General features: G+C 37.2%; 1 protein-coding gene across 2 annotated transcripts in view; it reads right to left on the reverse strand.

Annotated features, from left to right (window-relative positions):
* LOC139468223 (ankyrin repeat and fibronectin type-III domain-containing protein 1-like) overlaps nt 1–27735 on the reverse strand; it is a 212748-nt gene that overhangs the window by 153971 nt on the left and 31042 nt on the right. For both annotated transcript variants that reach the window (XM_071250046.1, XM_071250045.1), the window contains exons 2-3: nt 24130–24272; nt 17318–17449 (exon numbers count right to left, since the gene is read on the reverse strand). In XM_071250046.1, coding sequence (XP_071106147.1) covers nt 17318–17449; nt 24130–24212 — 215 coding nt within the window. In that variant the 5' untranslated portion in view covers nt 24213–24272. The remainder of the gene's footprint in view (nt 1–17317; nt 17450–24129; nt 24273–27735) is intronic.

The following is a 27735-nucleotide window of genomic DNA, read 5'->3' on the forward strand; positions in this document are numbered from 1 at the left end:
TTACCCTGTCATCCTACCAGGTACCAATTGTCTTTACCCTGTCATCCTACCAGGTACCCAGTGTCTTAACCTGTCATCCTACCAGGTACCCAGTGTCTTTACCCTGTCATCCTACCAGGTACCCATTGACTTTACCCTGTCATGCTACCAGGTACCCAGTGTCTTTACCCTGTCATCCTACCAGGTACCCATTGTCTTAACCTGTCATCCTACCAGGTACCCATTGTCTTAACCTGTCATCCTACCAGGTACCAATTGTCTTTACCCTGTCATCCTACCAGGTGCCCATTGTCTTTACCCTGTCATCCTACCAGGTACCCATTTTTTAACCCTGTCACGCTAATAGGGTAATTCCATTCTGCCATCTTACCGGGGACCAATTAAGTGGCAGACTTGGTCGGGTGCAGGCGATCCATATATTGATCTATGACTATGGATAGTGAGTTTGTTGTAGCCAGATCTACAAGTGACTCAGATCAAGTTCTATCCCATGGAGTTGTACTCATCAGCTCACAAACTTGCACTGAAGAATTGTGATTTACGTTGCAACCTTTGCCATCAACAAAGGGAATTAAATCAGTGCCTTCAAGGCAAACTTGTTATTCCATAAACTACACAAACTACAAAAGAAAAGTGCTCAATAAAGTTTGTTGTCTTCTGCTACTTTCGAAACTTAACAAATTCCCTTGAAGTCCAAGAAGACAAGAGTTTGACAGGTTCCAAAAATAACAAATCTCCATTTATATAAATGCAGATATAATGTTCAGATTGGCAGGAGGCAAGTGTTGATGGAAAGTAGAATTCCAGACGTTTGGAACCAGGTAAGCCCTGTCTGTCGGTGAAGCTTATGTGACTGGTGAGTGAAAGACCAGACGGACATCTGTACTTGGTGCTGGAACCATTAGCAGCCGTTCTAGACACTCTCAATGTTTACACCATTACAATTCACCAGGCTAGACTCATTCAATACTAACTCAGGTGGAGGGTGCAGCATGAAGCGGAGGGGGCGAGGCAGGATTATTGGACGGATGTGTGACAGTGGGATGGAAAGTGCTATAGACGCGAGTCTCATTGATAAGAGGGGTGATGGTTAGGTGATGATGGGAGGGATATTAACAGTGGGAGGTAGCAAGGTGGTCCGGTGGTTTGGGGTACAGGTGGTACGGTTGTGGCTCGTTTGGATACAGTTTGGTGGTTGGATGTAGTAGTATGGTGGTCTGTGCTGACATGGCACAGGGGTTGGGGTTTAGTAGTATGGAGATGGGGTTTAGTGGTATGTGGTCTGTGTTGACATGGCACAGGGGTTGGGGTTAAGTGGTATGGTGGTCTGCGTTCACATGGCACTGGGGTTGAGGTTTAGTGGTATGGTGGTCTGTGTTGACATGGCACAGGGGTTGGGGTTTAGTGGTATGGAGATGGGGTTTAGTGGTATGGTGGTCTGTGTTCACATGGCACAGGGGTTGGGGTTTAGTGGTATGCAGATGGGATTTAGTGGTATGGTGGTCTGTGTTCACATGGCACTGGGGTTGGGGTTAAGTGGTATGGTGGTCTGCGTTCACATGGCACTGGGGTTGAGGTTTAGTGGTATGGTGGTCTGTGTAGTAGACACACTCAGCTGAAAAGGTTAAAACAGATAATGGAAACTAATAAAGGGATCACACCTGAGTGTTTGCACTTTTCTCAGTTGGGCATTTGGCCAACCATTGCCAATTCTAAACCAATTGGATCTATACCAGAGACTCTGATATGTGCATAAAGAATTGAAGTAATAGTGAAGAACAAAAGGAGTCCACACATGATATGAGGTGCATGAACTGCACAAGCAGTTAGTCCTGTCCAAGCACAGCATCCATTATCCAGCATATTACTTATCTCTACTCTCTTCGGATAAATATCCTTGGCACATTTGCAACATTGCTTCATTTTCAAAGAGATGGGCATATCCATATCAACTACCACTAACACAGAATTCCTCACACTATTTTTCGCCTTGGAACATTTGATTGGGGCTCAAAAGTGAATGGGTACAGGGTATGTATTCTCCGACAGCGCAGATATAATACATAAGACATAAGAGGATGGGCAGTACAAGCAGTATTAGCAGAGACATCCCTCATAGGTAGAAAAGTCACAAATGAGATGAAGTGAAATTGTGCAAACGAAATGAAATCCTTGAAAACAGAGGGTACAACTGGGCCAGAGGTTAAGGTTGCCGTTACTCACTGGCTGTATGTTTGATTCCAAGATTCATCCCAATGATGAACCTTGTGCTGTCACCCACTCTGGACCAGGTTTGCCAGGAACATCATCCCTGGTCATCTGGGCCACATTCCAAAAAGTGATCTTAGCACTAAGACGATCTTAACTCCGATACTTTAACATAGTCTTAAATTGATCGTAGCACTAAGATCACTTTGTGGAAAGAGTCCTGAACCATATCCATGCTTGAGGAAGTTTACAAAGTTGGTGATCATGATCTGACTCACTCACAGTTTTCCTTCCACAGACAGCTGACACACTGTGGTATCACTGAAGTAGTGTTCAAAGCAGCATGGAAAAAACACACAGGAGCAGGTTAACTCAGAGGTTGGATTGTATGACCATTAACAGATCAATATTGTGATTTGAGACTCAGGGAGTGCATGTGTATGCTATAAAAGTCATGCCTTTAGTACTTCAGCCACATTGTGTCTAAAACATGCTGTTATATTGAAATCAAATGAAGAGTTCGGGGTTTGCTTCCTTGGTGGTCACTCATCCTTGTAATCTCCATGTTCAGCATTCAATCAGTGACAACCAAATTCCCATAACATCCATCTTCAGCTTCAAGCAAGGAACAGCTAAGAATAAGATGGAAATAAGCAGTAGTTGGCAGCAGTTTTGAACACAGGATACTCATGAAATCTGACTTTAACTACAAGCATGGAGCAGCAAAGCTCAAGCTGGAGTTTCGGGAGGTACTTGGCGGCCAGGACAGTGGACCAACAACACCCCCACCATCTTTCCAGCTGCAAGCAATGAATAGCCCAGCTTAATGTATTGGCACTCAGCAGCCATTGTGGCCACAGGATACTCTTATGATCTTTTCAGATAAAAGCAAGGAACAGCAAGATTTAAGAAGCAGCTGAGTGTAAGTCCGGAACCAATGTGGCCACAGGATACTCATGTAATCTTTTAAGCTAAAAGTATGGAACAGTAAGGGTTAAGATGAAGACATTTTGGATGCATGATAAAATGTGTGATAGCTGTGGATGTGGTAGATAAGTGATCTGAATAGAATGGCAGCCTTTCTTGTTTAGATTTTCAAACCTCTGATTTTGGTATTTTTATTGAATATTTCCCAAACATCTATTTCCCTTCGTATTTATTCTTTAATTTCAAAGAAACAACATTGAGACCATTTCATTCAAACATCACAGCACCTTTGCATGGTAACCACAAATCCCTTTTTAATGGCCATATGTAAATCCATTGGCAAGAGCATTGAGATAAAAGGTATTAGCTCATTTGAAGATTTCATCTGTTGTGCCTCTGGCCACCTCACATCAGTATTAGTGAGGATATTAGTGTCAACAACTCGGTCACCGCATCATTACGTCCAGGGCTCTGTACCCTGCCAAACTTCTTATCACTGATCACATAGCACTGGGAAGCGGCAGGCAATTATGAAACTATGCCACACTTTTTCCTGGTTAAAATTGAAGCAACAGGAAGAATTGAGATTTGGAATTGACGGATGAAAGGAAGAGCTCATCTGTAAGACTCTATTGTGAAGGATCAATGGTATGGCTGAGAGACAGCTACATGGAATCACAGGACACAAACAGAGGAGGCTTAAACAGCTATACAGCTTTGCTTGGTAATGGCCAGATAAGTTCTAAATCACTAGACAGTGTGAGTAAAATTCTTGGCAAGTCCTTCCTTCAGACTGTCACAAACAGCCATTATGAACACAGGAACTAAGTCAATCCAATGTAGTAATTGAGTCAAATCCCTAGTGGCAAAATCTCAAATTTGTCCAATAAGTGAGTGAGTGAGTAAAGTGGGTTTTAAGTTACATACATATAAGTCTATTCAATGTCGCAAATATGGCAAATCCGTAGGCAAAAGTCTCAAATTTGTCCAAAGTGAGTGAGTGCATACTTCAACCTCATGTTGGCTGATAACATCATGAGGACTGAAGCAAACAAACCTGTCTGTCTATCAAGACCACATTCTGCAGCCATTTTGTCCATCCCATCCCATCCCCTAAAACAGAGGGTATTATCGACCAACTGTACCACATATGTAACAAGATAAAATAATAACACATGCTTCAGGCAACTTAAGCCAATAATGTTTTAATAGTTGAATAATAGATATTATAAAATAGAAAATATATTATCTTAATGTATTTTTTGTTTCTACACACTTACAAAAATGTTTATATTTGAAGCCCTAATTGTGTTTTGAAACCTAACAGCAAACAGAACTTAAAAACAGGGCTAACATTTCAGTGAAATTATTCACCATAAAGACCTTTGGCCCAAAATCATATACAGAATATTATTGACCTGCACAATATACTAGGACTAATACACACAATTTAACAGATATAGTTATAAACAATGTGAAAATGTCAGAAACTATCTATATGTACCTTTAGTTTGCAATATTTCATAATTTTGAGTCTTTCTTTATGGGATATGTCATGCTACCTTAGCCAATTTAAAGTTGCTTCATCTAAAGTATGATGAAACTGATAAATTATGATGAGATATAAATTGATGGAGGGAATAAAAGTCATATCATCCTAGGCATAGTTTTTTTATCTACCGTTTTTCTTCAATTAAATCCCCAGGACTCGAATAAATGCTGGGGCCTTCATTAAATGCTGGGTAGTTTTTATTCACAGAATTCTCCTTTTATTATCTTTGCGACATAACACCAGGAGTTAAGAGTGTCTGAGAGAAATATATGCACGGGCATTTAATTGGGGAAATATGGTAATTATTATCTAATTATGGAATAGCTTTGAAGCTGATCAGTTGATGTGACTACTGAGAAATATGAAATCCATCCTCCATCTTCCCGAGGCAAGGGAGTTAACTTACTATAAAAGTTTAGTTTCCACCCTTGCCGAACTAAGCTGGAATTTCGGAGTTCTATTTTGGCTAGACTAACGAGTCTATGCATAGTCCAATCAAAATCGTCTTCCGAAATCAACATCCGGTTTGTAAACAACATGGTGACTGCAGTGCCGATTTCAGTTGACTGCAGGATTTTCCAAACATGTGTACCGCCAACTGGGCGTCAAGTTTTTAATCAAGGTGCACAAGTGACTTGATGAGCTTTGCAAGGAAGGACAAAACTCGTAATAGCCACTGATGGCGCAACAATCGAGCCATGATTTTCCAGGTCAGTTCAGCAAGGGTAAAAACTGAACTTTATAGTCAGTGAACTCCCTTGCCTTGGGAAGATAGTCATCCTCATTCTAACATTCTATTTGTTCAACATCATTGATCAATGACTAATTTCATGTTTTCATGCAACTAAATTATTTCCAAGTGTTTTCTCTCCATGTACTGAAAGAAGAAGGTGAGGCTAAGCAAAGAAACTGTTATTTTTTGGGAGGATGCTTTTTCTGGTGTTATGAAAAGTACACTGAGAGAAAGCACAGCATCAGACTATTTGCACAGATCTTTTAAGGGGGGCTCATCCAATTAGTCTGGGGCACTTGTCAATATTATAGAGTTTAGCAGGATGCTTGCCCAGACAGAGGTTTGTCCATCTACTGAATTAATTCAAGGTGTTATGTACATCCTGGGTTATTTCAAGATTCTAGATATTTGGCTGCAGTTATTTCTCATCCTGCAAAACTTTCTCATGCTTGCATTAAAGTCCAACGAACTATATATGAAAAACCTTTGGTTTGTTTCCTTCCAAACAGATGAACAGTAACTGCCAATAATGGTTATGCAAAGCAGCATGTATGGAATAAACAGGATGAGAGAAAATTACATGTTTCATTCTTGAATACCCTTGTCAGTCATCATTATACAAGTGGTAATTCCTGGTCTTACATTGAAGGCCATGTATCGTATATATTGATAAATCAGCTTCTAATACATGCTGTGCTTCCAATTACAGGGCTGTCTTGACCAGCAGTTGCAAACATACATATATAGATATCATGTTGTTTTTCTTCTAAAAATACTTTTGAAATCCATGTAATTAGATTTGTCCTGACAATCAAGAAACATTCATGTATATAGACATTATGTTGTTTATCTTAATAAACTATTTGCGAAACATTTATAATTTGAAATGATTTTTTGCTTATATTCCAGATGTAAATAATAAAATTAATACATAATCATGGTTGATTGTGTATGTCACATATATCAATATAATAATTCTGTCAGTTCATGATTATACAAATATTATATAAGTTGTCATAGACTGAAGAATGTTTTGATACTATTAGATAACAGTATAAAGAGGGTCCCAGTTGGTTTTACTGACCAGAATAAATGACACAAAAACACTATCATAAGCACAAGATGAGTCTAAATTATATTACAAACAACACAAAATGAAGATACTGCTTAGGGTAAAATAAGAATTTAGTGTCTATTCAATCTCATTAAAATCAGACCTTAGTTCTCGCTACTGCTAAACAAAGATCTGTGGCACATACCATGATGGGTCATGTCAGAACAACCTTTCATTCGACCAATCAGAGCGTCACTTACCAGATCATGAAAGTGACAGTCAGAATGTGATTTTTAATCATGCAACCTCGAAAACATTTTACACAGAGTATTCGGAACGATAGTTATGGGCTTAACGACTGAATCCATACAATCTAGACCATCTATTAGCCATTCCAAAATGTTCTTTTGTTCAGGTTTCAAATTTTAAATCGAGAATTTGTCAAAATATGTTTCAAAGTGTAGTTGCCAATTTAAATTAGTGCCGTAAAGAACGAGTAAGCTGCCTTGTGATTGGCTAATGTCAACTTCTTGTCAGTCATTCCATTGGTCGATCAAAGTTCATGCAAGGTCGATCTGACATGACCCGTAATGGGATATCCTGAGATCTTTGTTTAGCAGTAGCGAGAACTAAGATATGATTTTAATGAGATTGGTGTCTATTGTAAAAGTAGGAAAAATGACAAGTGACCCAAAAAAGACTTTTGCTTTGTCAGTTTATTCTTTATTCTCATTTCCCTTTTCTTCAAAGAATGTTTCACTAGTGCTCAATACAGATGGAATTAGATTCCAACTCCGGATCACATGGTCATGCTCGGTGCTCAGTGATTTAGTGAACTGCATGTCATCATACCCCGACAGGGTGGATTGCTCATAATGTCCAGCACTGGGTTGTCTGATCCAGACTTCATTATTTACAGGCTAATGCCATACAGATGGAATCCTGCTTATTGAAATGTTAAACAACAAATAAACAAAGCAAAAAGATTTCGAAACCTACTTGCATCAATTTTACCAAGTAAAACTATTACTGCATGGAATGGAAATATCTGCAAGTTGACGTCATGGAAACATTTTTAAGTCTGATGTCAGTGTCTCAAAAACATATGAAAGTTTGATGTCGCAAGAAGCCAGTAGACTACATATATTTGTATATGATTTTCTGTGGTTTGAAATAATATGAATAATTCAACAACATTAATGTCAGTTTTGATCAAAGAAATTGGTTAAGTGGTCTAAAAAAACAACAGACATCATTCAGAAGGCAAACAGCTCATTTGTGCTGGTGATTCATGTACAGAAGCAGGAGATTCCATCCAACCTACATTTCCATCTACCAGTAAAGCGAGCTTCTTCTGTCTCTCGGGGCGGTCGGGTAGCCTAGTGGTTAAAGCGTTAGCTCGTCACGCCGAAGACCCGGATTCGATTCCCGACATGGGTACAATGTGTGAAGCCCATTTCTGGTGTCCCCCGCCGTGATATTGCTGGAATATTGCTAAAAGCGGCGTAAAACCTAACTCACTCACTCACTCACTCTTCTGTCTCTCGGTAATTGTAAATAATTAATTTGCTTAAAAGATGGTTTGTTTGCTTTTTCTGAGTTACATCATGAGGTTCAGTTTCAAATACCTGACAATCAGAAAATGAAAATTTGCATATATTCCAAAAATGTAACTAATCAAAATATCCACATACATCACAGATCCAATTTTGAGTGTTCTTTTATAAAATCTCAAGTTATTGTGGTCATAAGCAGTTTGTAAGTAGTGACCTTCACCTTCAAATTCAGACCTATAAGGGTTGCTCTAGAATATGTAACACTGAAAAATGCAGTTTGCATGTGGCAGACACTATTGTCTATTCAACTGATTACAACACCCTATTTGTAACAAGCGGCATGACAACAAAATAAGCATTTTTTCAAAATTAAAACCTTACTCCTTGTAAACAAGGATCTTATGAACAATCTCTATAAATTTGAAAACAATATGTTCAAGGGAAGGACAGATCAGGGTGATGGCATTTTTCTCCAAAATGATTTCATGTGGAGGCCATTTTCATTTTTTTACATGAAAAAATTACCTCATTGTAGCTAGAGACATGTAGAATATGTCATGTGAACATGATATTGATATGTTTATTTGATTTGGAGCAGCGAGATTTCCAGTGCTAGCAGACTGATAGATGGACAGACAATGGATGAGGACCCATGAGCTCACAGTGTCATTGTCAATGTAATCTAAAAACTGTTCTTATTACCAACCACCAAATTAGAAGAATTTTTCAATCAGCAAAATAACACAATTTCGACATCCCCGTTTCCGTAGAAACCAGAATGAGCTTAAGGGAATAGGCACTTTAGTTCTTCCCAGTGAAAGCTTAATGATGTCTAAACCTTTGTTTATGGCATAAAGAGATTGGCATGATCTGAAAACTGTTGAAGCCCTAGCTTGGGAAATCAATTGTGATTCAGTAAGATTAGCAAGTAGCTCTTGTCTTAGATCGACAGAGAAACCACTCGATCCATTGGGTACATCAAAGGTGGCTGCTCCCAACTATTCCTTTCATCAAAATGTGGTCCATTGAGATGTTTACTACTTAAGCCAAAGAGAGTTTTTTTCAAGAACATTGTTACCGCTTATCATTATATTAAATCTTTTCTCGTTACAAAAACTTTGAAGATTTTTATCCATTCTTGATGATTTTCATCCTAATCAAGTGAACAGTTTCTCATTTATTTCATCACAGAGTAATGAGCAAGAAAAGCTATATCTCAGCTCCTGTCATACACTGTTTAATATTAAACTGCTCAAGTGACATTGTGTAATTACATGTTCATCAAGTTGTTCTTCCCGAGAATATTTCCCTAAAAAGTGAAATGAAAACTGACAGAAAAGACATAAAAGAGCAAAATCAAATTAATCATGAATTTCATTTAATTGGTTCCATGATTCTACACTTTGAGGGCATTGCAGGAAGTACTTTTTTAGTTGCAAAGACATTTTGTGTCACACTGTAGCTCTCCTTCCTGAAAATTTTGAATTACAAAAATTGAAATGCAAAACATGATGAAACCAACATAAAATCTTATTGATGAGTTCATCTTAAATCAAAGTTAACATTCATCTAATGTGGTACATACGTCTGTGATATCTGTGTCTTAGGTATGTTATAGGCGTGACGCGTGTGGTTGATATGTGATAGGTGTGTGAAAGATGTGTCATAAGTGTGTGCTAAGAGTTTTATAGATGTAAGACAGGTGTGTGATAGATGAGTGAGATAGGTGTAGAGTAGTGTGTGTGTTAGGTGTGTGATAGGTGTGTGATATCACAGCAGTGTGGAACAGTGACACAGGTCTGTTCTTTCCACACACACCTTATTCTTCAGGGTTTTTGACATTGCTCCTGAAGTATAAGGGGTTACTGATAGTTAAATATTAACAAAACATTTTTTCATAACTTCAAATGGTCATAAAGCCTTGATTTTGATTTATTTTAGTTATACTGTCTAGCTTTCCATAAGGTATGGTTTCCAAAAGGGGTCACATGACCATTATGGTTGGAGATTACGTTCGAACACGGTTTCAACTTGCAGAGGAGATTAGACATTATTAGCCCAATGATATGTGCGCCACACAATAGTAATATTCTCTTTATCATGTAATGTCATTCTCACAATATCAATGTTTCAGATGTTAATTCCCTCAATATGAAGTTTTAGAAACAGTGTATGAATACAATGTTTGAGTGATCTGCCCGATGTGTTAAATGATGTCAATGAACTTGCAGCCATATTTGTCTACAGAAACATTGGGACACCACTATACCATCATATGGGGAGTGTTAGTAGTGTATTGCATCAGTCACTCTCCTACCCAGAGTTCCATGCGAACAGTATAGTGCCTCCGCCACAGGCCAGCGCCCTGTGAAGATTCGTCACATCTTACACAGTCTGTTCAAGATATTGCAAATATGATCCATCTGTTTCTTTTTTGACAAGTCTCTATATGTAGATACACATGTCATAGAATGGTTAACTTTCATTGAGAAAATATCCTATATCGTGAAAAACTATTTAGGCGTAGTTATCCTATGTTTACATTGGTTGTATGGCTCCACGGGCTGTCATTGAAGCCCGACGGAGAGCTAGATACGGTCACTTTGATGTGTAAATATGTATTGTGATGCAACTCACTGTCGCATTTGTAGTAGCATATTTTTATAATTATGCAAAAGAATAAGCGTCTCAAATACTTGCATTAGTCCATTCCATTCTGATTTCTTAAAAAGCGTGTTTGTTTACAAACAAGAGAAAAGTCCGGTCACGAGATATGCAAATTAGCCTGTGCCGGTGGTGTTGTGCTAGGTCACCGTTGCGCCGGAGTGTGCATCACTGTATGGAGCTTGAAAGTAGTTCCTGCGAGATGACCTCATTTGCATATTTCTCTGATCATACCAGATACAATGTTCATCAGATCGGTTTATCTCATTGATAACACTGTCCAGTATATGATAAATTCTGGTGTAAGTACATATCTGTGGTGTTAGGGCATGGAGGCACATGATGTTCTTAATCCAGTGATCTCAGTATACAACATTGTGCACCTTACCTCTATCAGACTTAATATTAATATGTGCCATATAAGTTCTATACAGAGTCCCTCACCTTGCATCCTAGCTTACAAACACATTATTCTGCCATTACAAAAACCAAACACAAAAAACACCTTGTTTCAGACAGGGGGAAATGTCAATGCATATACTGGGCAATGAATCAGTAAAAAGCCTAACATAGATAATGGGTAGAGGCAGTGATGCAGGAAATATGATGTGATTTATTGAGAAGCTCTTAATGTCCCATCAATTACAATACAATCTCTGCATAGAATCAATACAGGCAAGTCACCTGGCAGCCCCATGTGAGCACATGCAGCTCATAATCCACAGCTCCCATGGCTATCTGTGACATGCTAGCACCACATACACTGATGATGTTGAGGCAGAGTCAATGAATATACATATCCTGCAATGTACATTAACCTATATAGCTATTATACAACATATATAGCATTTGAACCATCATGATTTCAATTTTAAAGGTATTGGACTGTGCACTTGAATTTCAAGTATTGTATCCACAGAGAGACAGGCAGATAAAGGAAGAGAGAGAGAGGGCAGTCAATGCTGTAGAACAGTCACAAAACATGCCATCAGATAATCCGTTTTAATGTGTGTATTTCAATATGAGTATGTATGTCATTTTGTAAACAAAGGTAATGTGTTTTTCATAAAATCAGAAAACATGATTTCACAACATGACTTCATTTGGAAAATTGTGTAAGTGGCCCTTAACATCTAGCTTTTATACAACCTATATTTATGATAAACCTATATACATCTAGCTTCAATACAACCTATATATCTAGCTATGTAAAACCAATTTACACCTAGGTCTAATACAACATTATTAGATCTATCTTTAATACAGCCTCTATATGTAAGATAAACCAATATACATCTAGAATTAATACAACTTCTATATCTAGCTATAGTGTATATGTGATAGAAAAGATGTCATTCTCCACTCAACATCTCTTGACATCATCATCATCATCATCATCATCATCGACTGCCTCCGTGGTCTAGTGGTAGAGCGTCCAACCAGAGAGCGGAAGATCCGGGGTTCGATCCCCGGCCGCGTCATACCAAAAGACATTAAAAGTTGGTACTTGTTGTTACCCTGTATGGCACTTGGCATTACGGGGCTAAAACAAGGACTGGTACCCAGTCGGCTCGGAGTCAGTATACTGTGTCTGAGTGGGGTATTCATCTCAGTGAGCTAGCACTATAAATCAGCATCAGATAAACACTGCGCAGACATGATCAGTCTATAGTAGCCTTTATGCTACGTACTCATGTCAAAATCTATCAAAGATTACAACCATTTAAATTTGATTGAACTTGGATGACATAAGATAACAATTTTTGATGATTGAAGGGGCAATTCTGATACATTTTTTATTTTATAATACTGCTTTAATCTGGCTATCATCTTCATCATCATCATCATCATCATCATCATCATCAACATCATCATCATCATCACTCTTTCCATCACTCTAATGACTAAAAAGAATAAATATGATCTCTCTCTAAACACTGGGTAAATAAAACCCTCTGTCACTGGAGACAACTTCAGTATACAGATCCCGCTAGTCATCAATCATTTGATTACATCCCATTAACCTTCAGACACAAATCTAAACACTGCTTGACATCCTAATCTGCAGTATTTTCTATACCATCCTACATAAACATCCACTCTACAAGGACACTGTAGGGACTTGCACAGCTAGAGCAAGGTCATTCTACTGCATGTGTTAGCACAATTGTGTCTGGGGTAGACCCATACATCAGCTCCCCTTGCTGCGGAAGTCGAAGATTGCCTTTGGAGAGGAAGGAAAAAGTGATGTAAATATTCATAACATGGGATCCATGATCTCAGACTACCATCAGAAGCTCCACCAAACACTCATCCTATCCATCAAATCTTGGCACAATTTGTTCAATGACTGCATCAAGCTGACGTCACATCAACCTTCCTAATCTGGGCATACAACAAACATAACGATGCCGACCGTTCCTGGTGTTGTGACAACAATATGCAGGTACACACAAGACAGTAATTTCTTAAGTTATTCCCATTTACACAAAATGAGGCAATAAATGTCCAAATGTGCATGTCCATAGGAGTTCTGCTAATATGCATGAAGATTCTCATACTCTGTCAAGTTAGATACTGCAAATCGACAGTTCATAGACTGTTATTCCAACAGATTTTCAACCTGCCAACTATGGCACATTCAAAATGTGATATAAAACCATCCTAGTATGTGTTTCTGAACGGCTTTATTTAGAGATTTTACATCTCTTCACTCAGTGAGTAAAACCTCACTCATAACCCTTCCACCAGTCTTATAAAATATGCAACTGGTTCTAGCACTGTATCACTGACTATTCCAAACATGAATTCTTTTCATGTGAATTGAAAATGAGAAGAGCTCCTACAGATTCTCGTACTTTTTGGGGTGGAGTCATTGTGTGTTCATGGTACAAAGGAGTTTGCTTTGAGGGCTTTTTTTTTTTTTTTCTTCATGAAGGAATCTTTTCTGTGCCAGTGTTTGGAGAAACTGACTTGTGTATTAAAAGTACCTTTAGAAATTTGAAAAACAGATTTTTTTGGACCAGTCATTTATTACAGGGGCGTTGGTCAGTGGTTTTGGATGCACAAATGTAGAGAAAATAAAGACCCTCTTCTCATACTTGTCATATTTTCAGATGACCCTCCCCATGTCCTTGTACACCCAAATGTCACAAAATAAGGTGCACTGTCAGGTGTAGCATCTTTCAAAACATGTTTTACAACTTTAGCATTTGTCAGTTTTAGTGTGCCTCCATGCTGAATCCTTGAAGATATTGAGTGAATCCATTCTGTTTATAGCTTGGATTTGTAGTTTTCAGTAAACTATGATGAGATGGAACTCAGGGGTACAACAAAACACACATTGCACCGAAGGCAAAGAGGCTCACCAGTTGCAAATATGCCAATGTTAAATACTTTGTAACCACAAACCTAACAGTCAAGTTGGATTCAATGTATGCACCTTGAAAAAAGCTCCACTTTTGTATTTTCATGGTATTTTGATGCAGCATGGCATCTCAGTGGGTGGTTAGATGTCTGTAAGGTGATGTGAAATTGGGTTTAACGTCGCGTCCAAGATTATTGCACTTATATAGCGACATGCATGTACGTGTGTGTGTTTGTGTGGCTGCTTGTACTAGTCGGGACTGATGCCGATTTGTAGTGCTAGCTCACTGAGATACCCTGCCGCAGTATAACATGAATATCCCACTCAGACACAGTATACTGACTCCGAGCTGACCAGTCCTTGTTTTAGCCCCTTAATGCCGAGCGCCAGACAGGATAACAACAAGTACCATCTTTTAACGTCTTTTGGTATGACGGACCTTCCGCTCTCCGGGCGGACGCTCTACCACTAGACCACGGAGGCGGTCAAATGTCTGCAAGACTTGTGGGTGTTGAGATCTGAAGTTGTGGGTGACTGTGGAATATGTACGGAGTCTAGCGACTAGGGTCTTTTAACATTTTCATTTAACGTTTTGTGATAGTTTACTTTTGAAAGAGGAAAGAATTTCAGTGTGTTTAATTTCATCTGGGAGAGTATTCAACATCTTAATAACGGAGGATGAAAACATCACATTTCAACAGGGAATGTCAATCAATTTGTCATTGTAGCTTATACAACACTGCACCTTGATAAAAGCTAAGCACCATTCTTTCCTAATTTTTATACATGCTCATCTTCCATGGAACTATTGGAAACTTATACATATATGGCATTGATCTCATGTTTATAAAAGTCTGTGAATACATTGCAAATCTAAAGGCAAATGAAATGCATGTTTAACTTGTCTGTGATCTTTATTCTGACATGAGGACAAAGCATATTTTTAAGTTTGTTAAAGTGCTGTAAACTTTGACTTAAGAAATAAATGATGAGTGGGAGATGTTTATCGTACAATAAAACACTGCATGGAGAATAAACCATGCAGTGTTTTATTGTACAATAAACAATGACCATGATTCATTTATTTTTGGAATCATTTCATTTCATTTACTAGATGGTCCTTCTAGTGGATGGTGATACCCCCTGAATAGGTCTTCAGGTAGACAGGTAGAATAGGTCTTCAGGTAGACAGGTAGAATAGGTCTTCAGCAACCCATGCTTGCCGTAAAAGGCGCTGACTTGGTTGATTGGTGTCATCGAATCGCCATTGCATGGATCGATGCTCATGATGTCAATCACTGGATTGTCTGGTCCAGGATTGACTATTTACAGACCGCCATCATATAGCTGGAATATTACCGAGTGCGGCGTTAAACAACAAACCAACCAACCAACTGTAAAAGGCAACTACGCTTGTCATAAAGCGACTAACGGAATCAGGTGGTCAGGCTCCCTGAATTGGTTGATGCATGTCATTGTATCCCAATTACGTGGATCGATGTTCATGATGTCCATCACAGGATTGTCTGGTCCAGATTCAATTATTTATTGACTGTCATATAGCGGGAATATTGCTGAGTGCGTCATTAAACAACAAACAAATAAACAAATTATTTCTTTTATGAGATATCAACATTATGTAGCCTCTTTCAGCATCTTATGTCCATTTTATGAGCAAGGGGGTTAAGTTTGGTATTTCCTGGATATTCTCACAAATTTCACATTGATTATCTATCCTTTTTGAATGTGATCGTTTGGCCATGGCGTTTATCTGCGTTGCCCAACTACATATATATATAGATGGGAGGAACTCACTAGATACTTCTCTCTCAAAAACAATGTCGTCAACTTACATCGTCATCAAGTTGCAAGTGCATGTTTGAATCTCCAGAATTGACATCATGATAGAGCACTATTTTATCGTGAAATAAACCATGCATTGTTCTTCATGATTATTGCATAGCTATCTCATACAGAACAATAACACAGTGTTACATGTAAACTTCCTCATATTTACGTCAACTTAACAAACTGTAGAATACTGTAGTGAGTGTCTTGGGTTTAATGCAGCTTGCAACAGTATTCCAGTTAAAACGACAAAACTGATAATGTAAACTGTGCCCTACAAACCATTTGCACTGAATGTAATTTGAGCCAGAGACCTTATATTGAATTGTCTGTCTGTCTGTTTGTCTGATAAAGAAGCAGAGGAAGAGTACAGAACAAACTATTGCCTTGAAAGAGTTACAAAACATAATTGATTTGTCTTTCTGTATTTCAATACGAGTTCAGTTTGTGATTCATCAGAGAATTAATACAAGATATGACTTTTAAATGGAAAAATCATTCACAACAGACTTAATTTTATGTTTGATTTTTTAAAATCTAATATTTCATATTAAGATGCTTTGGAGCTCAGCTCATCAAGTACCTTTAGAGAAAGACTGAACATGACAAAGTTACTATGGATGACACTCCCTTGGTAGAGAGCAGCTGAAAACTACAGCACTGCCAGCAGAGAAGAGTCACACATAAAATGACTCAAATATCAGCAATATATGACACTTGAAACTGTTAACTGATGTGCTTTACAGCAACTTGAATGAACACCAACAAAAGATTGTTCCATGACCTGTGAAGATCCGGGGTAGAATAGGTCTTCAGCAACCCATGCTTTCCCTAAAAGGCGACTAGTCGTAGTGAGCGAGTTGGGTTTAACGCCGCTTTTAACAGTATTCCAGTTATATTACTGCATGTCAGCTTAATGTCGGAGGAAAATGCTTGTCTTAAGAGGCGACTAATGGGATCAGGTGGTCAGACTCGCTGACTTGGTTGATGCCTGTCATCGTATCCCAATTGCATGGATCGATGCTCATAACGTCAGTCACTGGACTGTCTGGTTCAGACTTGATTATTTTTCAGACCATCATATAGCTGGAATATTGCTGAGTGCAACATTAAATAACAAACAAACAAATCCTTCTTCAAGCCTGTATAAATACTTTCTCACTGAAGCTGATTCAGCATTAAACAAATGTTCATGAAAATTGAGTCTGCAATTTCTGAAATGAACATTCATTTGCACAAGAATCTGAAACAAACTTCCATGACAAAAACTACGTATAAATGCATATACATTGTGCACATTTATTTGTTTTAACTTTTTTCCAAGTCCGATGCCTGCATCCTATAATGCCTCAAAACTAACAGAACCATGACACAGTTGAAGGAATATAAAATTGTTCACTTCTCTCACCTGAGAAAGACATCATCATCCTCGTCCTCATCAACTTCCTGCAACCATCTTGTGGTACAAGGCTTCAGCAGCACAGGGGATGGGACGAAGTCCTCAAAGCAGTACAACTCCGGCTCCTCTTGCTTCTTCTTCCTGCAAAACAGTGGATGCAACTTACAAGAGGTTGTCATGATCTGGCACCCAGGCCTGTCAGAGACCAGACTAAATAGGAATAAATACATGAATCTCTGTCCAACACCAAACCATGCTTAGATTGATTGTGACAAATAGGCAGTTCTTGGCTTATTATTACACACAAATTCATCTCCAAGAAACACAATCTTGTTAATCAATAGATTTATTATACATATAATTCCTGTAGTTCTAAGATATTGTGGGTACAATGTGTGAAGCCCATTTCTGGTGTCCCCCGCCGTGATATTGCTGGAATATTGCTAAAAACGGTGTAAAGCCAAACTCACTCACTCACTCACTCTAAGATATTGTCATTTAGAGTAATTGTTACATCCAAACTGAGACACATGAATTTGGAGATTTTATTCCACTTCCTTCACTATCATTAGGTACAATTCATATATTTTCTTGAATAAATAGTGATTACCGGTAAATAAATTTAAAAAATATAACTTGCATGAAAATGCAAAGAGTGAGATCTGTAAAAGCATATTGTCATTCACACAAATGAACTCAGGCATTACTTAGAAGTTGATGGATGACAAAGTAGACACAATTTATGGATAACAACTTCTTTATTTACTGTAAAGGCGACATTTCGGTATAGATCCTTATATCGTTGTCAAGCAAGGCGTCTACTTTGATAAACATTAAATTCGTCAGTAAATCAAGAAAATAAAAATAGACTTAATCACCTCTTAGTTCCTCTGACAACTTACTGTTCCCTGTCATTAGGTTACTACATGACAACAGACAATTCAGAAAATTTATAATAATTTTTTTGAGATTTTGAATTTTTTTCAAGTAATGTGGAATTAATACTTATCATTATTCTCAGCTGTTTTCTCGCCTTTGCTTAACATGTCAGTCTGAAGGCAAGAAAAGGTCTTATCTGTTCTATCTGTGCTTGTATTATAGGTTAAGGATATGAATGCCTCACCCGATAACTATCAGCCTAAACACACAAGTGAGCAATAGTAAATGTGGTGTTAACTTCCCCAGTCTGTGGGTGCCACCTAGTGCCCTGACTAGGGTTTGTTGCGGTAACGACACCACTTACACCTGATTAATTGACGAGATTGACCATCTAGACCTGCCGCAGACCAGACGAAAACAGAATACTAACTTTTAACGTATTAAAGTAAGTGGGAAAAGTGCTTAAAAATATGTTTCGACTAACATAGGTTTAATTTGAAAGCTAAATAAGGCATTTAAAAAAGTTCTTTAAAAAAAACAGAATCAAAAGTTGAATTGAAATATTGTGTGAAATAAATTTTAACACATTTTTCTTCTGTTATGCTTCACTTTTTTCTTCTTCGTTTTTGAATGACAGTGTTTTCTTGCAACTGTCATTAGTAACATGCTTTTCAAAGTGAAATGAAAGTGTCCTCTTTTTTTTAATTACAGACTTACAGACATGTATCCTGAACATTTCAGTTAATGTTGCGCATTGCTATAGCCACAGAGTTGCATTACGTATTTATATATTTGTTCTATTTTGTGTGTGCATGCAATGATAACAATTATTTCATGTACACAAATCTATTGATTTTTTATGATTGATTAAGAAACTATAAAAGTTATGAAGAAGTCACAGGTGTCAATATAGTCCATCATTTTCAGCATTTCAGCTTGATGTAAGCATGGTAAAAGGAAAGCCTGAAGCGATGCAGGTCTTAGACATTTACCACTTTGGTGAAGCCCCAAGAACGGGAATGGTGATGACAAACCTAGAAACGTAATCAGAGCAAACCAGGATTCGAACCATGTCTTATGGATGAAACTCTGCAAAGTGAATTGCGGAATCTTAGATGACTGGGCCACCCTTCCCCCATGGTCATTATAGACAGTCAAATATCACAGTATGGGGAGATTACAAGCTATAGCTTTCATTATACGGCAATTGGATGAATCACAACGGACACCTGTTTGTGATCAGAATAGTGGTTTGATTCAATTAATTACATTGGCGGTTATGTGTAAATGTCAGACATGGTAATGACCCTTCTTGACAGTCTACAGGGGACAGAAAGAATAGTCTGGGCTAATATTAACTCATGAAGCTAAATTATACTGGAAGCCATCCAAGGCTTGTGTAAAGAATGGACCCCGAAGAACAAATGCAAGCAAATGGTATGATATTATGTTTCAGAAGAATCCTACAAAGTCACACTCGTTTCATATAGATGTACCACACTTGTTTGGTGGCTGATTTCTATCACCTCTGATGATTGGTCACGCACCCAATGAGTGAGTGAGTTGGATTGTATTTCAGTTTTATCGTTAAGAGGAGCCTGGTATGATGCAGGTCTTAGATGTTTACATCTTTGTGACACCAACAAATATGAATATGGTCCTGGCAGACAAAGACAATAAATCAACAAAATTAAGGATTCAAATCAAGTGAATCCTGGTGTGTCCAATGGAAGCAAGTCTACAAGGCACCTTAGGTAACTTGATTTGTTTCTATAAGGTCATTTGCTTGATAGAACAACAATCACATAATAACATGAAGAAGACTAATGTCCAAAACATTTAGAGTATGAGGTTTTTCATTCGGTATTAAATTAACTGGTCCTTACCAGATAATAAATTATTGTTTTCAATATTTTCAGTTTCATCCTCTAGTATTTTTTTGGCATCTGCATGTTAGATCAACATAACAATATTTTTATGACATGATAACCACAATGCTAAAATCTGAATTCAATCCATAAAAAACATATGGCTTTAAACAAATTCAGATCAGAAAATACAGACTGACAAATTGTAAATTATTTCTCGACAAAACATGCCCCCATATATACCGGTATCAATCTGGGGTGTAATCGCATTAACAACACAGATCTGACAAGCATTAAAGGGAGGCAATAAACAAGGTATCAGTTATAATCATGCCTATTTCATCAATATGGATCAATAGATGCTAGAACTGTGAACACTGTGAACTGAGAAATACAAAACACATTATTATTTAAGTGCCCCACTGAGAAATGAGAAATACTTTTGGAGTTGTGTCGACAAATAGCAGTCAGCTGTCCTTTTAGTCATGTATTTTGTCACACTTATTAGAATTGAATCATCTAACCCCCCTCTAAGTTCACATGATGGTTGTCAATCTTCAACAGATACACAGCAGTTTGAGTATTTCAACAGATGTGGCATGATCAACATCTTTACTCATGTTTTTATACACATCAATTTAATGTCAAAATGTTATCTTTCATATCAAAGCTATATCCAAACATGATTATATCCACCTGGAAAAAGGCTACAAAATTTTTTCGTACAAAACAAGTTGTTGTTTTTTCAAATTGTAACCAAATTCAACTCAGACGACAAAACATTTCTTTTCTTTACATAGTTGCATACTCAAATTGAAGTTTCTAAACAGAAATCAATTATCTATTGACTGATATTATGCCTATTCTGTGGCAATAGTTATTTGACTGCCCCTTCAGCTTTTTCCCTTGCTTCTGTGTACCCTGGGGCGGTCGGGTAGCCTAGTGGTTAAAGCGTTCGCTCGTCACGCCGAAGACCCGGGTTCGATTCCTGACATGGGTACAATGTGTGAAGCCCATTTCTGGTGTCCCCCGCCGTGATATTGCTGGAATATTGCTAAAAAACGGCATAAAACCATACTCACTCACTCACTCACTCTGTGTACCCTATTATGTGGCCACTCCAGCCATGTGCAGTTCTCACAGTGTTCTTGTACCAGCTGTCTGGCAGGTCTGCGTGTAACATGGACATTTTGACATCAAAATAAACTCAATGTCATATGTAGATATTATAAAAATATACTGCCAAGTTTGAAGATTTAAAAATAAAAAAGGGTTTGATGCTTAACTTTTTTCAAGGCGTAGATCTATATACAGGCAATGTTGACGAATATTGCTGATCGTGTAGAGAAATAACACTCATTCACTCACTCAGAGGTAAACATCATAGCAATAATGACACAGAGTGTGTGAAATGTCATGACAATGCTATTCTTACAATAAACACAGTAATATAAAACATGAGCATCAGACGTTGTACCTGATGGAGGAACAAGATTTAACCTGATGTCTACCGTAAGAATGTCAACAGTAAGAATTTTTGGTATTATTTATAACATCACGCCCTCAGGGCAATACAAGCTCATATCTCCCTGTGTGACTTCTAGGTTCTCTATTAAAATAACTGTAAGGAATACACCTGTAAAAATGTTAATTCATCACCGAACAATCATGCATCTTTTGGAAATACATATGTCCTTGACCTCATTTTGATAAATATCTAAGACACCCCTGATTCTCAGATGAAAAGTGGATATGAGATCACTGGATGTTCCTTCATATGGTCACAAAGAATTGGTGAGAATATTATGAGAATAAACCGAGGAAGCAATGGCAAAGGGGTATTCAAATAATTATTGTCAAATGAGAGGTACAAAACATGTAATTATATAATCAATTTCAATTTCTGTATTTCAATATGAGTATGTATCTTTGAAAACAAAAACATGTGTTTTTGTCAGTAAATATATGCAGGGCACAATTTATAAAAATGGCTATTATTTACATGGATGAAATGTAGCAGCTGTCAGTTATTTTCCATATTTATGTATCACTGTCGTTTTCACTTATGGCAAAACAGTAATCAATGGGCAATTAACACATTGTATCTCTTATTAATGATACACACCTTTCAACCTATCCTGATAGAGTTATAGATAAGAAGAACCTAAAGTATCATAAATCGTATCATTATTTAGTTAGTAATGTCTTTGTTCATCTCTATGCCTGGACACTGTACTGACATTGCAATAACAAGCATGGTATCATTCGGATATCAGTCAGAAATCAATATCACTCTTCAGCTGGCATAAGTCATAAAGGTTAGTTTATCTCATTACTGTTCTGCCTTACCTTCAGTATCAAATATTTATTCCCCAATTACACATTATGACAATCCTTTGAAATACTTTATTTTAACCCTTCAGAAGCATTGCATGGTTGACTACTGTATGGGAAAACTGATGGATATCATCTAACTGCAATAGAAGGTGAGCTTTAGGATTGCATAGCTCACCTGATGATGGTCATATGTTTGCTTAGCTCACCTGGTGGGAGACACAAGTTGTACACACACAAATAGCCTTGGAGAATAGTTAATGACGATTTCTTGAAAAAATGAAAGAAGAAGTTGCAGCATCATGGTTTGATAGAAAGAATATGATTTATTTCTTCAAAGTTTTAACAGAAAACAGATATTTCTGACCTTCGAATATGTCCCGAACTTACACTTAGTTACTCAAATGTACTTTAAACAAAATTGAAAAATTAAAAATATTTCCAAGACATTCAGATATCAAAGTGTATTCCCCGAAACCAAAGATAAGTCAGAAGCAGCCACTCTATTTCAATAAGGCTTCGTTTTTATTATTAATAATATAAAGTATATTTTGAAATGTAGGACCAGACATATTAATATTGCTTCCATCTGATCCATTTATCATTTCCTGTCATAACCCATACACAAAATATGATACATATCTAGTCATGATTCCTTATCAGAAAGTCTGAATTAATGATATAGCCCTCCACAAAGTGTGGCAGATATTAATCAGGCTGAAGGAATGTCATCCCACACTATCTTCCCTCACTTCCTGCTGAACATTAATCCAGCACACAGAAACATGTCTATTTTACTTGATTGAGCGCTACACCCTTAACCTTGTCGTCTTGTTTCATAAACAAACTCTTCAAATAGTCAACTCAGTATAAACATTCAGTCCCATAATTTGAAATGTATTTCAGTTCAAGTTTTAGTGAATCCTTGAAGATAACATAAAAGATATACCTGCAGATACCAACTTCTTCACATACTGTATTTGTCATAATAAAACTATAAACAAGGGTCAAAATTTATTTTCAGAGGTAAGTGAAAGAGAAGAATAGTTTTCAATAATAATTACATGGCAAATATATACCACTTCTACAGATCTGCTTCAGTAAAAGAAATCAGTGAAATACATAAGAAAATGCCAAAAGTCTCATAAATGTTTGGCCTTAGTCGGTGGCACTCATAAAGGTTAGTTACAAACTGGTCTAGAAGAAGGGGTTATTGGAACAGGGTGCTTAAACAGTGAATACGGTAATAACATTTCAGGGTGTGGTGAGATCTTTGGGTATTAAATGGTGCTAACACACCCACAATTATTGAGAAAACAGCATTTCACATAACACTTACATGGTTGCAGAAGCACATTAAATTATTTATTCGATAAGGAATCACAAACTGCACTCCTCCTTTCCAAATAGTTGTATCCATGCTTGAGACACCTCCTAATAGAATCTCCCCGGCTCTAAATGACAGGCCACAGCAATCTCTCACAATTATCAAGTGCACTTGTCATAATTATATCAATATAAACATCATTGAAAGACATAATCACATGCAGTTTTATCACTCATTAGCTTGCTTGCCTGTCACAATTGTATGACTGTGACAAGGATAAACTGACACATTGAGAGGAAAATACTTGACATTGGCTCTTGTACATCAGGAGTAAATGTGTTTTAGACAGTAGAGTTTGATCAGATTTCGGCATTTGCAGCACACATTAAACATAAAAGTATATGTAAACATACCTAGACACTTCTGGAAATTCCTTGTCCAAGTCCCATACCTCAGGAGAGGTCTGGAACCAATCAGTGACTGGCCCTGGCATCATTGTCCAATCAGGTTCTGGCCCTCTTACTGGCTGTTCTCCACATCATGTCAGTCATTCTTTCTGGAAAAAGTTATAATGCAATAGAGATTTTAAGAGCTGTTTTTTCTTAATCTGACTGCAACTATCTGTACAATCATTATATAAATAATTACTCTTGGGAGGTCTGGTCAGATCATCGAAGGAGTCGGGTCTGAGGGTCCTTGGTTTCACATATTGACCCCATATTGAGTAATCATTTGTATTGTTACCCCGAAATTCATATTTAAGTTTATGAAGCCTTTAAACCGTCCTCTGTTTCATTACTGTGACCTAGCTGCGAACCATGAAATGTTACTACCAGATGCCATCTTGTTTTCCAGCAGACGAGAGGCAATGTTCATCACATGACAGGTCAATACTGATCATGTGACGAATCAATATTTGAGGTCAGTGTCAGTCACGTGATCTGGGATGTTTTCATTGAAATGTATTGTTTTGTCAAACCAATGGAATTGCAAGATTCTTAATAGAGGCACACCATCAAAAAACATAACACGATGCTGAAAACAAAATCAAAGACAATTTATTTAATTGCGAGAACATTAATTCAGATTGTTAATCCACTGGCATATGTAAAATACATGAACAAGGAAAGTGGACATTTCCGGTACTTATTTTACTGTTCTTACAAGGAATAGATCCCCAGTGTGCTTCCGGGTTAGAAATGGTGCCTAGGAACCTTTAGAGGCAACTCACTGTTTCGGGTGGTTAAACTATGTGACTTGATTGTGTGTAATCATACCATGACGGCATGTGGATCATTGCTCACATAATATCAATCATTGGATTGTATGTTCTGAATTTTATTATCAACAAACAAACAACAGACATGGCAGACGGGCCATACCTAAGGGGCTGACATCTTGATATGCTTGGGGGGAACCTGGGAATATGTATGGAGACTAGATAGTTTTTCAGCTGGTGTTGAAAAGGCAGATGAGCCATGATATCTTATTTGGACAAAACGTCTTGCAACAATGTCATTCTTGTGGCAGACAATTTCCTTTTTGTCATACAGTTTGATGTATACAGGTAAACATTGGGTTTTTTGGTATTTTCAAATCAAAGAACACCCTATCAAATATCAAATGATCAATCGATAAACATAAACATATCAGTAAATATAGTGTTCAAATTATATCTTTTTTACTTAATTTAAACTCCCAGGTATTTGAATCATATCTTTTACTTAATCTACGCTCCCAGTTCATCAAATCATATCTTATACTTAATCAATACTCCCCCGTGTTCAAATCATATCTTATACTTAATCTATACTTCCCCGTGTTCAAATCATATCTTATACTTAATCTATACTCCCCCGTGTTCAAATCATATCTTATACTTAATCTATACTTCCCAGTGTTCAAATCATATCTTATACTTAATCTATACTCACCCGTGACAAATCATATCTTATACTTAATCTATACTTCCCAGTGTTCAAATCATATCTTATACTTAATCTATACTTCCCAGTGTTCAAATCATATCTTATACTTAATCTAAACTCCCAGGTATTCAAATCATATCTATTACTTAATCTATACTTCCCAGTGTTCAAATCATATCTTATACTTAATCAATACTCCCCTGTGTTCAAATCATATCTTATACTTAATTTATGCTCCCAGTGTTTAAATCTTATGTTATACTTGATCTACATTCCCCCACAATCTATAAAAAGACAAACAAACTTAATCTACTCTTCCCTTGTTGATCATTATTTCCAAAATAATATCATTGTATCTTAATATTATCAGTAAAATTAATATCAAGTCAATCGCAACCACACATGTGATGGGAGGACACTCTAGCACCTATGAAATGTGTTAAATAAGACAAGGCTTCTACATATATACTCATCTTGCAGTAACTCTATCTAGTGAATGGAAAATCAATCCTCAGTCGTGACCTCCTAAAGGATTTTTAAAGATGGTACTTGTTGTTACCGTGCCTAGTGTTCGGCATTAAATGGAATTAAACAAGAACAGGTCAGATCAGAGTCAGTATACTGAGTTCGAGTGGGGTGTTCATGTTAAACTGTGGCATGGTATCTCAGTGTGCTAGCATCATTTATAAGTCCAGACCAGAACATGTAGAAGTACACATGTCCCTACATAAGTGCAGTAATCTTCAATGGGACACCCCCATTTCACATCACCATAGTATACTATTATGCCTTTATATCTCATTGTATACATATGTAACAATCTCTCAGAATGGGCCTTGATGAAGATATTATTGCTGATTGGTCTACTGAGGTCCTTCACCAATATTCAGACAGCAATAATTCTCCCCCTATAAATCTATATATGCCAGTCAATCATATGCATATTCATTTGACATAATCACCAACAATTGTACCCAGCCACTGGGCTCATACACAAATCCATATCCCAAAGGTCCTTTATTGTATATTCACTTGATGTTCATACTATTAAAACTATATTATTAATACTATTAACTATACGGTTAAAAGTATTTATATCACATTGGATGTAAAGGTTCATTTATAACATTACATTAAAGATATAACACACATATAAACAAAATATTCATTATCAGAAATAGAGTGCAGGCAAACAATTTAGCTTGATTGTATTGTGAAGGAGACTATTTATAGGATGAGGACAAAGAAGATGGCGGCCAGATGATCAAACTAAAGTGGCAAAATGGAAAGAGTCTCAAGTCAAGTTTCAAGGGAAACTTATTACACTAGGTCATTTGGATGTCTTTGACAAACTAATTACAAAACCTAGATTCAACTATTTTCCAGATGTAAAGGAACAGGTTGTATTAAACTTGTGATGCACTTCAATATTGCCTGACAGCATCCGATAGATGTGCTACAAAAACAACCCTGGCGTCCCGTTGATGAAATATTTCTAAATCTGACTTGCATATAATTCTATTTAAGCCTGTCTACTTCCTTTTGAGCCTTGGCATGTTTTCTTCTGAACAAATATAATCTACCAAATAGGAATAGGAATAACACTGGTAACAGGAATAGCACCAGTCTTTATTGGAGTAATCACAGCATGTTTTGGGATGAACTCTGTAATAAGAGGTCAGGGGTATAATGGTCCAACTTCAGTACAAATTAGTGCTCTAATTCTTCATGCTCAACTTACTTCTTCATACATGTACTATTTACTTCATGACTAAACCAAAGAATTATTCAATTCCTATTTTCATGGACTCTTGTGTATCACAGCAGGTCATGCATTCATGCGGTTTTATGCTTAGTTTACAGATTTCTGTGAAGAAATTGAAAAAACAAACATCAGTCTGAATGGGAAGATATTACCATGTCATGTTCACAAAATCTGCTTCCCATGTCATGTTCACAAACTACAAGTCTGAATGGGAAGATATTACCATGTCATGTTCACAAACTACAAGTCTGAATGGGAAGATATTACCATGTCATGTTCACAAACTACAAGTCTGAATGGGAAGATATTACCATGTCATGTTCATA

Source organism: Haliotis cracherodii, unplaced genomic scaffold (genome assembly GCF_022045235.1).
Source record: "Haliotis cracherodii isolate W230 unplaced genomic scaffold, xgHalCrac1.p SCAF_2, whole genome shotgun sequence".
Lineage (NCBI taxonomy): Eukaryota > Metazoa > Mollusca > Gastropoda > Lepetellida > Haliotidae > Haliotis > Haliotis cracherodii.